At 57.8% G+C, this 16,709-nt stretch overlaps 4 protein-coding genes across 4 annotated transcripts; 1 reads left to right on the top strand and 3 right to left on the bottom strand.

Annotated features, from left to right (window-relative positions):
• Positions 1–1,097: 1,097 nt before the first annotated feature.
• BKCO1_8000207 (nadp-dependent malic enzyme) lies at positions 1,098–3,129 on the bottom strand (the record flags this gene model as incomplete). Its single annotated transcript, XM_020279311.1, has 6 exons — positions 1,098–1,829; positions 1,880–2,168; positions 2,220–2,644; positions 2,701–2,813; positions 2,876–2,982; positions 3,035–3,129. The coding sequence occupies 6 exons, from the start codon at positions 3,127–3,129 to the stop codon at positions 1,098–1,100; spliced, it is 1,761 nt and encodes a 586-aa protein (XP_020133401.1).
• Positions 3,130–4,809: 1,680 nt separating this feature from the next.
• On the top strand, positions 4,810–7,086 carry BKCO1_8000206 (bactericidal permeability-increasing protein; the record flags this gene model as incomplete). Its single annotated transcript, XM_020279310.1, has 2 exons — positions 4,810–5,233; positions 5,285–7,086. 2 exons carry the CDS (start codon positions 4,810–4,812, stop codon positions 7,084–7,086), a joined length of 2,226 nt encoding a protein of 741 aa, XP_020133415.1.
• A 2,495-nt stretch (positions 7,087–9,581) lies between these two features.
• On the bottom strand, positions 9,582–13,956 carry BKCO1_8000205 (udp-glucose:sterol glycosyltransferase; the record flags this gene model as incomplete). Its single annotated transcript, XM_020279309.1, has 5 exons — positions 9,582–9,839; positions 9,892–11,484; positions 11,535–13,058; positions 13,110–13,207; positions 13,257–13,956. The coding sequence occupies 5 exons, from the start codon at positions 13,954–13,956 to the stop codon at positions 9,582–9,584; spliced, it is 4,173 nt and encodes a 1,390-aa protein (XP_020133336.1).
• A 929-nt stretch (positions 13,957–14,885) lies between these two features.
• BKCO1_8000204 (nad dependent epimerase dehydratase family protein) lies at positions 14,886–16,308 on the bottom strand (the record flags this gene model as incomplete). The annotated part of the gene is made up of 3 exons (XM_020279308.1): positions 14,886–15,033; positions 15,085–15,273; positions 15,326–16,308. The coding sequence occupies 3 exons, from the start codon at positions 16,306–16,308 to the stop codon at positions 14,886–14,888; spliced, it is 1,320 nt and encodes a 439-aa protein (XP_020133337.1).
• Between the last annotated feature and the right edge of the window lie 401 nt (positions 16,309–16,709).

Raw genomic sequence — 16,709 nt, 5'->3', positions numbered from 1 at the left:
GGATGATCCGACGCGCCTCCCCGCCCGTGTCCTCCGCACGTGAAGGCCTGAGGCCTGTCTTCCCATGCCGCACTCGCAATTGGTCAATCCGCTGCAAACGCGCGCGATCGAGGCCCTGGGGATTTATCAGACGTTTCGGTTCCGACACAGCGTTGTCGACGGCTGACCGCATCCCTTGTTTTGCTGTTTGGGGATTGATCTTGGTGTCTCGGCTCAAAGCTGGAGCAGAGGGCAGGTACGTCAGTGGTCAAGCGGCGACCGACCTAAGAAGGTGCGCACAAAGGACAAGGACCATCGCCCCTCCCCTCTTGGGCTGTTGGTTGGTTGCCTGTCCGGGAGAGTCAGAACCTAGGTAAGCACTGCAAACAAGCTTTTCCTGTTCCTGTCCTATTTCTGTTATTGATCGGGCGGCACCAGATCGCTGTCCCTCACGTTCCGCTCCACCACCCTACATGAACCATCGAGCTACACCAAGCTGGCCAAACCTTTCGATCGTTGAGACGCGGGGTTTCCCCGCTCTTTTGCTTCGCGACAGTCTTGCCCTTTCTGGCATGCCATGCTTATCGACACGCTCTAACTGGCTAGTCAATTCGCATTTATACTTGTTGAGGCGGTGGGAAGCGCATTACGAATACGGTATTCTGTAGTTTGATGTTACTTTGCTGTGTACATGCAACGTTTTAAATGCCCGTCGCACACGACGCAATGCTTGTTGATGAAGCTTAGGCCTCTTGGCTCGTTGCACAAGCTCAACCATTGATAGACGGTGCTAGCCTCCGCTTTTGTCCGAGACTTGTTTGAAGTGCGGTCGGGTTACACTAGGTAAATGACACAGCGAGCCGGTAAAGAACTCGCCCACACTTACACTTCAGGATCTTGCGTTCAAGGTTTCCGGTTAATGGCTGTCGTCTCACATGAGAGTTAGGTTGCGACGGGTTGCAAGTCAAATGATGCGCTGTCGCTTCAAAGGGATTTCGTGTGCTCCAGACTTAAACGTATACGCTCACTCAATTTTTCTCTAACCACCGGGTATCCTAAACCGTCTAAGCACGCCTTTCAAGTGTAAAACATTTTGCCCAACCTGTCCAAGTCCCGCTCTACAAGTGACTGCCCTGAGACCTGTCGGCCAAGTGGGCCAACGCTTTGATCTCATCCTCCACCTTCTCAGTCTCGGTGAAGGGATCATACATTCTCTCCTTGATGTACGCCTCCAACGCCGCATCATCCAAGTTGCGGAGAGCAAGCTCACGGTCAACACCGTTGCTTTGCGCAGCGCGGATGACACCACGAGTGACGACAACGCTGACCTCGCGAATGCGACGGATGTCAGGGTAGAGCCAGCCCTGTTCCCGCTCCTCGGGAGTAAGAGACTCCGAGAGGGCGACGGCAGACTCATAGATCATGTCTTGGGTGACGTTGACGGCCTTGGACAAGATCGCACCGAGACCGATACCTGGGAAGACGTACATGTTGTTGCCCTGACCAGGAACAAGCGTCTTGCCGCCAAAGTCCACGTTGGGGAAGGGACTGCCGCTAGCAAAGAGGACGCGGCCGTTGGTGTACTTGACGGCGTCCTCGAAGTTGCACTCAGACTTGGAAGAGGGGTTGGAGAGCGGGAAGATGATGGGGTGTTGGTTGAGCTCGGCCATGCGGGTGAGGATCTCCTTGGTGAAGGCACCGCCAATCGTCGACAGACCCATGAGAATGGTCGGCTTCACGTACTCAATCAGACGGGAGAGCGAGTGGATTTGCTTGCCCTCGTTGTCGTCACGGGCAAAGTAAACCTTGTGCTCCGCCAGCTTGTCGCCACGGTCGTTGGTAACAAGACCCTACTCTCGGTCAGTTCGTGTGCAGCTGTGGAGTGTTGTGCGTTGCTTACGTTCGAGTCCACAAACCAGAACTTCCTGCGCGCCTCGTCCTCAGTCAAGCCCTCCTTCATGAAGAACTCGACAATCTGCTTGGCGACGCCGGTGCCGGCGCTACCGGCTCCGAGGAAAACGGCGCGGTGATCCCTCACAGGGATGCCAGCGGCCTTGACAGCTCTGATGAACCCGCCCACGATGACGGCGCCAGTTCCCTGGACGTCGTCGTTGAACATGGTGTAGGTGTTCTGGTAGCGCTCGAGAGCGGGGAAGGGGTTCTTGAAATCCTCAAACTGGATGACGATGCTGTAGACCATTAGCTTGCGGTCCATCTAACGGCTCCAAGTCTGCACGTACCCAGGCCACCTCTCAGTGAGAGCAGCCATGAGCTCGTCCAGGAATTCCCGCTCCTCAGCAGGAGAGATCTTCTCCCTCCTGCTGCCCATGTAGAGCGGATCTTCCCTCAGAGCCTTGTTGTTGGTTCCGAGATCCAAAGTAAGAGGCAGAGTGGCATCAGGCCTGATACCGGCGCAGGCAGTGTACAGCGCAAGCTTGCCAACGGGAATGCCCATGCCGTTCACACCCAGGTCACCGAGACCCAATATTCTCGAGCCGTCGGTGAGGACGGTGATTTCGACATTGTGGGGCCAATTCTGCATGATGCTGTGCAAATTGCCGCGGTCTGCGTAGGAGAGGTACATGCCCTCGGGCTGGGTGTAGATTTCGTGCCATCTGAGGCAGGCCTCGCCGACGGTGGGGGTGTAGATCAAGGGCGTGAGCTCCTGCGGATTTCGTGAGCCTTCAGCGGTGCATACGACCCGCACTCGGTGCTACCAACCTTGACGTTCTCGGAAAGGAGGCGGTAGAAGAGGTGGGGGTTGGATGCGCGGAGATGAGTCAGGTATTGGTACTTGTCAATCGGCGCGCTCTTGGAAGCGAGGAGCCTCAGACCTGCAGGGCGGTCAGTTTCTGGCGCTCAGACGAGGTCAGCAGACCATTGGCGGGTCTCTCACATCTTTGCGCCTGGATCTCGTGGGTCTCGCGGGCGGGGGGAGTCAGGCCGTAGGTACGGAGGTAGCGGCGGGCCTCGGGAGGATATGAGGTGTCGAAGTCGCCATTGCTTTTGCACTCGTCAGCTCTGGCAGGCACGGGTGGGGCGGGAGAAGGCGTACGTGGTGGTGATGTGGCGGGTGGGCAGGTTGTGCTGGGCCTGCTTGACGTTGGCGGAGGGGTAGTCCTGGACGGTAGCCATGGTGGAAGAAGCCATTGCGCGAGAACGAGAGGGAGACGAAAGAATAGAGAACTTGGGCGTCATTATTCTGGAGGGTAGCAGGCGGCGCTTTAAAAGGACACAGGGTAGCATCAGGAGGCAACGGAAGGACCAGCAGTCACGCAACTGCCGGTGGGTAAACGAAAGGACGGGCGAGCTGGTGCGGAAGAGGTTGCCCAAGACAGCGGCTGTCCGACACGGGCCGCGGCAGAGCTTGGATGAGGGGAGCCGTCCGCGAGCAGGGCTGGCCGGGCGAAATCGCGTGTGCGAATCAGCAAATTGAGCTGTTGGGCAGGCCGTCTCACAATTGCAGCCCGCATTTCGTGAGCTCCAGCTTCTGGCCAGGGTGCGGGCCGCAGCTCTGGTTGCGCGTGGGCGCGTGGGCCGTCTGCGGGCCCCAGCCGCCGCCTGCGTTTCCGACATGCTCCGACGCCGGCTTTCGCTGCCCGCCGCCGACTCCACTCCTCCACTCCTTGGCAGCGAGACGAAGCGCAAGCAACGGCAAAGCCATCGTGGAGAGCAGGGCTGTGGGCCTCGCGCGCGCGCCGGCGCGCTGAAAACTCTTTAGCCGACCGCGCATTGGACCACGCTGACTCACTCCGGGAGCGTCGTCGGAAGCTGGAAGCCAGAACCGCCGCCTCTAACGCCGCAAATTTGTGGCCCGTCATGCTCGCTCGGGGCGCGCAAGGGCAGCCGACGACGCAGCAGCGCCAGCCAGCGCCAGCCAGCGCCACAGGTGGCAGGCTAATAATTGACGCGCGTGGAATGCGTTGAGCGAGCACGAAGCTTCGCAAGCACCGCAGCATTGCAGCACCGCAGCACCGCAGCACCGCCCTGAGCCCCCGGCGCTGACAGGGGCCGGCCGTCAGGCATGGGATGCTCAGCAGGCGCCCAACACGCGGCACCCCTTCGGAATATTGCGACTTTTTTTTCTGCTGCAAAAAAAGAAACGGATATCAAATATACGCGCCGCCGCGACACGGGGGGCTGGCAAAAATCCCTCGTCAGGAGGAGCGTTCCAGGAGTGCTGTCCGCGCCCCCAAAGCGGAAACCAGGCACGCGCCCGCGAGCCAGTGGCCGACGGACCAGCGCCGTCACGCCGTCTCCGAGGGCAGGAGTGGGAGGAGCGGATAAGCAGCGGGCTGCTGCGGGCTGCTGCGGGCTGTCGCGGACGCCTCGATGCAGATGTCCGGGAGCGAGTGGGCTATTTACGGTGGCGATGCATGATTCAGGTCAGACGCGTCCGGACGGGAGCTTCGCCTCCTCCCGCGTGGCAGCGCTGTGCGGACGACGGTGACCCTTGCAGTGCGGCAGCTTTCGTGGGGAAGCATCACAGGTCGCGCGCCGCCATGAATCGATGCGTCGCCCGGGCGCCAGGCTCTGGGCATCTGGGCTGGGCATCTGGGCTGGGCTGGAGCTGCGGGTCGTAGCGCTCCCCGCAAAATCCAGCAGATGCTGCGATCGGCCGCCAAGATGCGGAAATGTGCGCCAGCCCGGTGCCAGCATCACCAGCCACACCCCTCAGCCGCAGATGATGTCAACCGCTCAGACGTCCCTTCCGTCACAACGACGCGTCGACACCGCGATCCCGCCTGCCTTGGTGCGTCCCGCCCACGTCCCACCTCTCATCCGCCATGCGCCGCCGCCGTCCTCATTGACACCACCATCGCCGCCGAAATGTCGTCCTGCTTCGGCTTCCGCAAGTCGCGCGCTGAAGATCGCCAGCCGCTGCTGCCCCAGTACCGTGATGACACGGTCCTGCAGAGGGAGCTGCACCAGAAGCTGCACTCGTATCAGATGATGCGGGCCCTCTCCAAGGGATACATGCCGTCCAATGAGCAGGTCATCATCAATATCCGCACCTTGCTGGCGTCTGATGTCCTCAACCCTGGCGAGCACGACCTGAGCAACTCTGGCCGTCTGCTGGTCAAGTTCACGAAGCAATGGCTTACTGAGTTCCTCGAGTTGCTGCAGCACAAAAACAGCAGCGACCAGATTCAGGACTTCATCTGGTTCTTGTCCAAGTCGAAGCTCTCGGTCGACGTTGATGACATCGCTTCCAGAGCAACCAAGGCGAAATCGAAAGCGGACACTGCCGCAGGTACGGGCCAGTTCCGCGTGCAACGGGCGTATTAGCTGATCGATTGCATAGCCTACAGAAGCCTCCAGACCGTCGGCTCGTTGTTGCTCACAAACTCAGACTTCCGCCTGTTTCTTGCCGACGTCAATGTTATCGGACGCGAAGTCTTCAAGGACACAGCATTCAAGCTGTCCGATGTGGCCGAGGCCGCAGGCAAGAAGCTCGAGCCGTCCGACCAAGAGCAACAAACTCTGAAAGAGCCGGGTGCAGACGACGGTCCGCCACCCACCAACGAAGACCTTGAGCAAGATGTTGCCGAATTCTCCAAGGTCATCAGCAATGGTGCAACCGATGTGGCCAAGGAAGCAGGACACAGCCTGGCCGACCATGTCAGCGGTGATGAAAAGGATACGATGCTCTACCGCCTGAAGCAAGCAGTTCTGAAGCTGAGGAAGCGAAACGACTATTCCGACTCGGTATCCACCCTCTCGCTGCTGGTTCAGCGATACGCCCTGGTGTACTCTCGTGCTGTGCAAGAAACCGTGAACACCGTTCAAGATGATGTCAATGAGAATGATGCTATGGACCGAGCAATCAAGAACTTCTGGTTGTTCCTGACCTCTTTTGGAGACAGAAAGGCTTGGGAAGACCTGGAGGACAAGTTCAAGAAAATCATGGAGCACAGCAAGAACGACCCAGAATTCGAGGACCTGATGCTCGACATGGGCAACTCACTCCAGAAGCTCCTCACTGACCCTGAATTCCTGGAACATGCCGATGAGAAGTTTCAAGCCCTCCGGGAGAAGGCTCGTGGCGTTGGCACAGACTCGTCCTTGCGCACGGATGTGGATGAATTCCTTGGCCAGATCCAGACCACTTTCGAGGCCGTCTCGCATGACGAGGACATTGCCAAACTCATGCGGACATCCATGCAGATTGTGCACATACTCTCTCCAAAGTACCAGTATACCAACGGAGAGCTAGTGACAGACGCCATTAACGTTTTTGTGCCTCTTCTCATCCAGGCAGTTCAGTACGTGCCGATCCCGCGCTTGGAGGTTTCGAGTCCCGAAATAGACCTGCTACTCGAGAACTTGATCGTGGAACCGGGAAAAACAGTCAACCACACATCTTTCCTGCCGTACAAGTTCCGGGTGGAGACATACAACGACCTCGAAATCCGCAAGGCTCGCTTCCGGACCACTTCATCGGTATCCTCGCAAGTCACGGTCAAAATCGACGGCCTCTCTATGCGGGCTGATGAAGTCGGCTTCTGGCTGCGGGCCCACTCAGGCATATTCCGGCTTGCCGACGCGGGGATTGCATCGTTCGCCCTCGATGAACGTGGGCTGGATATCCACATGGACATTGAAGTGGGCCGTGATCGTCTTGAGAAGATCCTTTCCCTCAAAGCGGTGCGCGTCCACATCCACAAGCTCAACTACACGCTACGCAAGAGCAAGCTATCCATATTCGGCTGGCTATTGAAACCCCTGCTCCGCCCAATTATCCGCAAGGTAGCGGAAAAGCAGCTCGCTAACGCCATTGCCGACGCAATGCATGCAGCCAACCGCGAAGTGGTCTTTGCGCGCGAGCGCCTGCGCGCCACGCAGATCGCCAGTCCGGAGGATCTCCGCACGTTCTTCAAGGCTGTGGCTGCAAGGCTGACACCGGAGGCTGACCCCGACCTGTACACGCGCGTCGGCGTGGCGGAGCCGGGCAAGGGCATCTTCAAGGGTGTGTACGCGCCGGGAAGCGTGGTCAAGCTCTGGGAGGAAGAGGCAGCCCAGGCCGCAGAGAGAGTTGACGAATACAGAGAGGATGGATGGCGCAACGAGATCTTCGACACTCACACAAGAAACATGATGCAGTGAGTGGGGAGCGTTGGAACTGGACGCCACGCTGAGCGGACTGGTCTGGGGCGGGCAACGAGCAAGGCAATAATTTCGCTGGGGCGCGATGAACATTCTCACACTGCAGTGGTTTTCGGCAACGGTCTGGTCAGGGATTGCGGGTTTGACAAGCGTTTCCTCGCGCGACAGCCACAAGTAGCCCCAAATTGGTAATAATGCTACAAGTCCGATATCGCAACCGACGATCCGTCGCTGACCGTTGCGCTCGTGAACACACGGACGCATGTTTTGCGTGCCCGCCGAAACATTCTCCACCCCACAGCCCCGCACAAGGCATCATCTCCACTATAAAATTTATTCGATTGGTGGTCCAGAACTTGTCACTTCCCCGCAGCGACGACTTTTGTTGGTGTTGAGGGGAAGCGGCGCGTGGTAGGTTTGCGGGGGAAGCTTGGGACACCGGAGGCGACAAGCTTCGATTACGGTACGTATGTGCATGTTTCCCGAGGCCATGCGACAGCCGCCAACCACTTTCCGAAAAACAAAAAGCCCGGTTGACGATTGTGCGCCCGCGGGACAGGGCACCGAAAGCATCCGACCAAGTGGGATTTGGGGGGGAAGAGCTCCGCAATCGTTGACTCAAAGTGGAACCCCAATTACATACGCCACGAAGATGATTCGTTGCCCCCATGCCATCAGTGGCGGTTTTGCCGAAGAGAGCAAGTAGGGCGGCGACGACCCAAGGCAACAGAGCCAAAGAAAAAAATTATCACGGAAAAGGAGAACACGCATGGGTCGGGGGAGCGAGCGGGGAGGCTTTGCTGTCTTCGGGCAAGTGAGTAAGGCATCAACAGTTTCACCGGTCGGGTGTTTTAGGGATCAGTGCGGGGGTTCTAGAGGTTTCCGACTGCTAATAATGTTGGTTTTCTTTTCTTTTTTTTTTCCCTTCTTTTTTGCTGTTGCGTGCGCGTGCGAGCGGTACCCATGCTCTGCACATCATATATCATACATAGACACTATGTATCGCTCGCTCAACAGTGGAGCGCAGAAAGTCAGACGGGACACCCCGGCGCGGCAAGAGTATGATAGATAGGGCAAACGCTGCTACGGAGCGGTTCGTCAGAGCAAAGGCCCTTCTTCCAGCCGAACGGCCAACTCTCTGCCCCAAGCAATGGGGAGCCGAAGGAGACGGAAGTTGTTGCCCGGAGTGTGCAGGTATTCCCCGAACGTCGTCACGGAGAGCATTCTCTCCCACTCACTCCCACGGCGGCGCGCCGTCGGCGCACATGTCCCCGGAAGTCGATCTCATCAAATCTCAACAAAAAGCCCGCCTGCGGGCCAAGCCAGCAACGTACCTACGGGTACCCCGGATTCCCCGCCCTTTCTCGCTGGAACCGATGCCCGCGCTTTTGCCCTGTTGCATGTTGCCATTCTCAACACACACACACATTGCCATCATTACTGGGACGCCCCCCCCCCAACCGCATGCGCATGTCCAACGGCTGACGTGTCTGCGCCGTGGCGTCCTGTTCTTGCCTTCGGACTTTTTTTTTTGTTGCTTGATGTCTCATAATTCATTGAATCCCGCCCCCCCCCTCTCCCGCCGCCCCCGTTCCCGGGTTTCTTACACCATGCATGCAGCTGATTTCAAACATTGCCAACAATCATCTCCCGTACGGACAAGCACCCTCTCACTCATCTTATCGTCGGCACCGGAGAATGATGATGGAGCAGGAAGGAGCTTGCGGGAAATGGTTTGCCGAAGGAGAGAGAGTGGGGAAGCGCTCCTTCTGCTCCTGTTCCGCCGCGGAAACCACATTGTTGCGTTTTGTTTAAAAAGTACTAAGGGAAGCCCCGGAAGATTCAAGATTACCAATGAAGAAAGGGACGGCCTCTTGGCGCATTTACGCTTTCCCTTCAGCCAACCAAAGTCCCAAGTCCCAAGAAGCGGCCCTCGAGCCTCTCTAATCCAATCTTTCGCGGAAAAGCAATGCTCTACTAATATATCATCGCATGCGTGCTCACTGCAGGGTCAGTGACGGAGGGGACCCAGAAACATCTTCAGAGAGAACAAGTAGACCAAACGCACAAAACAACTAACTTCCCTGCCCTTCGTATCAATGGTTTGGTGTATCATCAAAGTCATAATCCCGTCATGTGGCGCCTGGCTCTCCTTGCCTCCTCCCTACAGAATCCATTAAAGCCCAAGGACGCAGAAGTAATCAAAAAAAAAAAAAACCAAAGCCAGAAGTCTGTAGCCCCTCTCACCATGTGCACTGTTCTTCCCGAAATGTAAACCTGCCAAACCTTTCGAATATGAGCGAAAGCCGAAAACGCATTCGCAGTTCTGCGTGGGAATTAAAAATAAAAATGATCGGGATTTGACCGAGGAGTTGAGGGTGATGTCGTTTACGCCAAAGCTAGGGGAAAGCAGAATACCCTATAGGAATGGAGAAGAAAATAGGAACATCGCATCTACCGTCGTAGTCCACGATGCTAATGAGACGTAAGGCTGCCTAGGTACTTACGCCCTCGGGCCCGTGGCCTCCTTGGCGTAATTGTTTAAGCTGAGCTTGCATCTGCGCAACCGCTTGATCAGATTCTGTGTGGCGCCGCAGCTCAGGATCATTGTCGTCATCAACGAAGGTCCATTCTTCCTCCGCATCATCGCCCAAATCGTCTTCAGTCATGGGCCGGTTGCGCCACTTGATAAGCGACCTAGCGTACTCAAGATCCCGATAGATGGTCTTGACCGCTTCGCCAGCGCCATCCTCCTGTATCTCAAGTCAGTCACCGGTTTCTAGGAATTTACGAAACGGAGCTTACATTGCGGATTTTCTCGCCGACCAAGCGTGCACCCGTGATCATGCGGTCGTCATGTGTAGCCGTCCAAAGCGCACGGGAAAGGGCGCCAACATTCAGCTTCTTGATGTGGACTCCGACGCCGAGATCCTCAACGCGAGATGCGAAGAAGTACTGATCGCCGAAGAACGGCTTGATAATGGTCGGAATGCCGGCGCGGAGAGATGCACCCGTAGTACCAGCTCCTCCGTGGTGTGCAGCTGCGTCGATCTGCCTGAACAGCCAGTCGTGCGGAGCAGAGCTGATCTGGTGGACCTCTGCGGGAAGAGGCACTTCCACCTTGGGTTTCTCGTCTTTACCTAAACGGTCAGACCAACCTTTCGACAGAATGCAACGGACGTCTGCCTTCACCACAGCCTCAACAATGGACTTCTCCATCGCCCTGGGGTCCTCGACGACAATCGAGCCAAAGCCGATATACACAAGCTTTTTTCCGTCACTGCGAGCCCGGCTGATGAAGTCAAGGAGGTCCTTTGGGGGCTTATAGTTCTGGGATTCATCGAGGAACCAATATCCAGTGACGCGAACCCAGTCGCTGAAGTCAAGAGGTGGTGCGACTACCGAAGGGCTGAAGTTGTACATGAAGGGGATCTTGTTGATCTGCAGCTTCTTCAAGCTCGTTGGTGCCAGTTTGAGTGTCTTCCTCCTCCAAGAATTTATCTGGCTTGAGGTTGCCTTCCAGAATACTTCCTCGAACAGCACGTAGCTGAGGAAGTTGTAGGTCCCGCCCATCTTTTTCTCCTGAACCGCAAAGGCGTGCGGATAGGCGCGTGTCCTGGTCCAGGGCATGGTGAACGCGCGGAAGTAGGGGATCTCTAATGCTTCGGCGATGTGGATTCCGGCCATGGTGCTAGGGCTCTCGATCAAAAGGTCGGAATCCTGGCAAGCTTGCCATGCAGATTCGAGGAGTGCGCTCAACCAGCCGCGGAACGTGAAATGCGCCTTCGCTAGAAAGGTAGCAGTAAACATACCAGACTCAACGCAAAGCTGCATGAGCTCGGCTGGGTTACCTGCCACAGGCTCAAAACCAATGCCGTGGCTGCGGACCCAATCGCCAAATTCTTCATGAGACGCGATCTTTGTCTGGTGTCCTTCCTTCATCAGTCGCTTGCACAACGCTATGTAGGGTTGGACATCTCCGCGGGACCCGATTGTCAGACAGGTGATCCTCATGGGCTCCCGGGGGGTGAAATCAAGCATGGAGGCCTGGGGGTCATCGAATATGATAGCGGCTCCAGATTGCTCCAGCTCGTCAATGCGCGCCGGTAGCGCGGGCTGCTTTTCCGGGATTCGAGCATGTTGGAGCAGGTCATTCTCCGCCTTTGCCTCCTCAGCTTGCAGTAGGTTCTCTTCGCTGAGGAGCCCCGAGGAATGCAGGTAGCGAACCTGCTCGAGTTTCTGGTGAATGGTAACTGCACAGTCATCTCGAATATCGCCGCGCGAAAAGTCGAAAAACAACTCTTCATGACCGCGAACAACCACGACGAGAGCCTGATGGGTCAGACGGAAGCTTTTCTCCTTCATGACGTTTTCGATATCACGGAGGGGCAGGACGAGCTAAGGTCACGCGTTAGCAAATAAACGGTATAGGGGAGAAACATGCTGACCTTGGTCCGAGTACCTGGCAAGAGACTCCTGAAGCAGAAGTACCTGTCACTCATGTAGATTTTCCCGTACTGCGGAAGCACCCTCCACAGATTGCAAAAGAAGGTTGCTCGCAGGCTCTCGCTATCGGGCAAGGCGAAGTGCTGGCGGAAGCGCTCGTTATGGGAGACAGCGTCCGAGTCATCAACGATATCGCGTGGTTCTTCGTCAAAGATCTGACCGTCCTCCCCATAGTGCTTCCGTCCACCAGCCCACATGCCGGACACCTTGTCATACACGCTCATGGTATCTGTTGTCAGCCGGCTGCCCAGTGCCAGTGTCCCCCGCCTGAGAGAGCCAACTAGTCCAGTGGCTCTCGTGAACGGCTTCGCACCAGCACTAACAATCCCAGAATAATAACCGGAAGCCGATGCCTGCAGTCTGTCGTCCTGAAGCTCACTGTCATTTCCCATCTCTCTCGAGTTCTGAACCGGCGTCCTTGAGCGTGTGCTGATGGTCTGCTCTGTCCTGGGATAGGGATGCTTCTTTGCTGAGCGAGCGGTGTCCTGGGACGCTCTGGGATTGACATCCGAATCCGCAAGCTCTACAGCGGGTCTATGAAAGACGTCGCTACGGCTGAGGATTTGGCTAGCGGATGCATCCGTCTCATTGATCGATTGAATGGCGGCAGACGATGATGTGTCCGGTTCCATCGAAAGGCAGGCAGATTCAGAGGAATCTCGTACCCTAGAGGAGCCCTCGCTTTGTGCGACACCAGAAAGCCGTTTCTCCTGCCCTCTACTGAAGCTGCGTCGTCCCCGGTCAGAACTAGATCTCGCGGATTCGCCGCTGACCCTTCGACTCGATGGGCGGCGAAACGGCGGGGAAGTCGGTGATAGCGTCCCTAGAGTTGGCTGGAAGATGGTAGATCGCACCGGACTTCCGGAGTTACGAGATGGGGGGCTAGCAGGTGTCTTGAGGCGTTTTTCACCTGCAGGCGTCGTAGGGCGCTCAGCCGTAAGACCTGGTTGCCGCCTGCAGCCGTCCCACACGTTCTTCATAAAACGCATTGGTTCCTCGCCGGAGCCAAAAAAGGAAAAGAAGTATTCGTCAACGGCGTACGAATCGTCATTGTCAACGACCCCGACCTTGATGGTGTCGGCATAGTCCAGTACAGGGTTGTCCTCGATCTCCATGACGTTGGAGAGTGGGATAGAGATCTTCACGCTGTCCCCATCATTGTGGGACTTGAAGATGACCTTCTGCAGCAGTTTGACCCATTCCTTGGCACTGGCAGCGCTCTCGGCCCGTAGTACGTAATTCTTCTGGTTGGTAGAGATGGAAATGTCGGTGGGCTCGCGAGCCTTGTCCTTGTGTTCCATCAGAACGGCAGATGTGGCGTAGCGCAGGTTGATCCGGCCACGAGGGAAGTAAAGGTCGGTCGGGTCGTTGTAATATGCCAAAACGTCACCCTTCAGGATGAACCATGATCGGTTCCACATGGTACGGCCACGCTTGGAGAGATATCCGGACTTGGTGATTTCCTTCTGTTTTGTATTAGCTTCACACTAAGCAGAAGGTTTGTGCAGAGCGCGTACAGTCTTCTTGGGCAGGTAGGCGTAGAAGCAGATGTGCTTCTGAGTAATGTACAAATAACCCTGGAGGAGGACGGTCTGCAGCAACCAGCAGGGGTGTTCTGCACTTGTCAACACACGTCAGGCGGCAAGATATCAAGTTGCACATACCAGAAACGACATCCTCTTCAGCGTCGAATCCGAAAATCTCCATGAGCCTCTGTGAGAGATCATCGGGACCTTTGACCGCAGAATGGCGGACGCCGAAGGCATCGTGCGCTGTACGGAGGTCCGACCCGAGGGCGGAAGCCTCCATTTCAGCCTTGGCCTTCAGTTGGCCTTCCACCGAGCTGGTCCCGTCATTCCCCGTCTCGTTTTGTTCCATTTGTGGCGGTTTCGGCGTGAGAATCTGCGAGGAGGACATGGCATCATCGGCGGGGGCGTGGCTGCGGTCCTTGGAGGGCTTGACGTGGAGCTTCTGGAGTGTGCGGATTATGGAACGGTTGCGACGATGCTTTTCGGACTTCTGTTCTGGTTGGGCTGAGCTCTGGGGGGCGGTGGCAGCAAGTGCTGAGGGCCCGAGGGACTGGGTTACCGCGGCATGGTCGGCTTCCTCCTCGCCCTCGCTGAGCTCGTCGTGGGTGAAGCGAGAGCGCAAGTTGGCGACAGAGCCAGCGTGAGTGATCAGATCGAAGACGGAACGGTGGGTGTAGCGAGGGTCGTTGGACTTGGGCGCGGTGACGTCTTCGTCCTCGTCCTCGTCTTGACCATGGCGGAGGCGTTCGGGGATCTCGAAGGACTTGCGCGGGACGCGGGAGCGTCGGGGGGACCACCGGGGGGGCTGGTCCCGCGAGTTGTGCTCGGAGGCCATGGTGAGTGGATGGCCGCGGTGGTGGGAAGGTGAGGCCAGGCAGGCGCCTCGAGGCGGGAGCGCGGTGGTGAGGCCCGGGGTGGTGCAGCAGGCACAGACGCGCGGGCGCGTTGGGGGTCTGGGCGTGGTCGCGTTGGGGGTCTGGGCGTGGTCGCGTCAGGCGCAGCTTGCTCGAAGGCTCACACGGGGCAGGCAAGCGGCCATGTCTCACGGGGAAGCTGGCTGTGACCTGGAGCTCAGCGGGTTCCTATCGTTATCGGGGGCGTGAGGCTCTCTGGGGAACCCGATGGCGAAGCGAGTCATGCAGCCTGGCAGGGGTGCGCCCAAGCCGCCCAGCACACCGCCACGTTCCTACCCTCTACTTGCTATTCGCGTCTCACAGACTGCTGCCGGCCGCTGCCGTGACTGCGCCGCAGCTGCCTCTGCAGCAGCCTCGGCGGCAGCCCCCACAGCGGCCGCGGCAGAGGGCCCTGCTGGAGTCGCCGTCGATCCCCGTTCCCCGTCGCCAGAAGCTCGCGGGCGCTGGTGCCACGTGCACGAGGTACCGCTGACGCCGTGACGCCGTGCAGACTCCGCTGCCTCTGCAATCTGGATGCTGCCGGGGGCCCGGGGCCCGCAGGCTGCAGCATCACTACTGCTCGCGTCTCCAGCCAACCGCCCGGCGCGGAAGCTGTGCAGCGCGTCCCGCATCAGCGTCCACCCAACCAGCCACGTCCAGGCAGCTGTCGGCGCACCGGCGCTGAAATTGACCATACATGTCACGAGGCCGGCTTCCTCAGCAGCTTGCATTAGAAACCTTCAGATTGCAGTACACATGGCCAAGACGAGCCCGGCCGAGCTGGAGACACGTCACAAGCATTGCAGCCTGTTGCTAGCGCCACAGATCAACCCGGCCGCGATTGCATCCACGCCAAAGCGGCAGTGGCTTCTCATTGCGCCGTTCTGTCCGGCAACGACGACCCACTGCCCCGAATCGGCGGTATCATCCTCAGCCTTTCGAAGCCTTCAATGACTTCAAGCATGCAATCCGCCGAGCTGACGGTGCCAAACCATCCGAAGCGGCGGGATTTGTCCATGCTGTCACAGCATTTCAGCACATGAAGTCTGGGTCACGACAGGCGCACCTACCTGAAAGCAGTGCGGACCGCGTTGGCCAGAGCGCCGTCGGCAAAAGCAAAGATGCGGCCAACATCTCGCAGTTTCCGATCTAGCAAGTCGTGCTTCTGCGCCAGCTCTTTCCAAGCTTGTTGGGTCTCCGGTTTTTTCGCCCAGTCCGCCAGCGTGAAACGGCGTCGAATGGTGGCTTGTGGCCCGAATCTGAGAACATGGTCAGACCATTCCAAAGCACAAAACAAAGAGACACGCTTACCCTCGTGGCGTCTCCTCCCGTGGTATAGCCATGGCATCGTACGCAGTCTCGTCCAGCTCCGGTCTGGTCCACTCAACACCGTAACATGCTGCCAACCTTGGCCAGAACTGCCCCCACGTAAATGTGCTCCCATCCGCCGCATTGAACGCTTCGTTGGCCGTTCCCTCGTCCAGAACAGCCCACTCGGCCTGGTATCCGTTCAGCATGGCACTGCTCAGGTCCAGCGGCCGTTCCCAGGCCTCGAGGTTGCCGGGAAACTCGAGCTTCTGGCCCAGATGCTTGCACACAGCCGTGTATGCTGCAATCGGAAAGACCAGATTCATGGCCGCGTCCGGAACGGCTCCGAGCACGAAGCTCGGGCGAATGACGTTCCACCCCACGCCGCTCAACTCATCGCACCAGTCCACCAAATAGTCCTCCTGGGGATAATAGAAATTCGGCTCAATCGTCACGCGCGCATCGCCTTCCTCTTGCGGCACCTTCGTTGGGCCAAGGTGCACGCCGTAGTGCTTTGCGCCCGTCTGGAGCAGGACACGGCGGGGCTTGATGCTCGCCAGGTTCAGCGCCGACAGGAAGTTCGAGAGCAGTTCCGTGTTCACGATGGCCATCTCCTCGGCATTGGACCATAGCCCTTGGCCATCCTTGGGGGGCACCTGGATGTACGAGTAGAAGAAGACGTAGTCGGCGCGCACGCGGTGCGATACCAGCAGCTTCGAGATGAAGTCTGGCGACTTGAGAAAGTCGATGGATATATGTTCCACCTGCGGCGGCAGGGGGTCAGGAATCGATGGAGGCCGTCGTGACAGGCAATAGATCTTCGACCAGCGCTGAGGATGTTGCGCAAGCACCCGGAGCATGTGCTGCCCGGAGATGCCGTTGGCGCCAGTTATTATGGCTGTGAGATCCTTCTTGTCATCTGTATCCGAGAAGACCGGGAGGCCACGATATATGCCTTTCGGCTGGATCTGCTGCACACTCGTCATGGCTTGCGCTGCTCAGGAAGAAGCATAGAGCATGCCACGCTGCCCGACCCCGGAAGCCCAGGGCCTTAAATAATGCCCCCCGAAAAGTGGGACCTGTCTTGGGGTGACATACCCAATTGCCCATGCGGGGTCAACCATCTTGGATCCTTTCCGGAGCTAGCGGAGAGGCTTCTCCTCTCGCTATGCGGGGCAGCCTACCAATTGTCTCTTCAACGGCATGGGCTAAGACACCCTTGTACTTCCTGCTCCGCACCACATGCCCGCGCCTCGGACGCCAACGCAAAGCCCCCCTTTCCGTGAAGGAGCTGGCCTGACCCTGCAGTGATGATGTCATCGGATCTTGCACGGGGCAGCGGATTGCTTTGGTTGAACAGGATGTAGTATTAGACAACTCAGCCAAG

Source organism: Diplodia corticola, assembly GCF_001883845.1.
Source record: "Diplodia corticola strain CBS 112549 chromosome Unknown scaffold8, whole genome shotgun sequence".
Taxonomy (NCBI): Eukaryota; Fungi; Ascomycota; class Dothideomycetes; order Botryosphaeriales; family Botryosphaeriaceae; genus Diplodia; species Diplodia corticola.
Note: the sequence above shows the minus strand (reverse complement) of the source record. Positions and strands in the feature narration are given on the sequence as shown.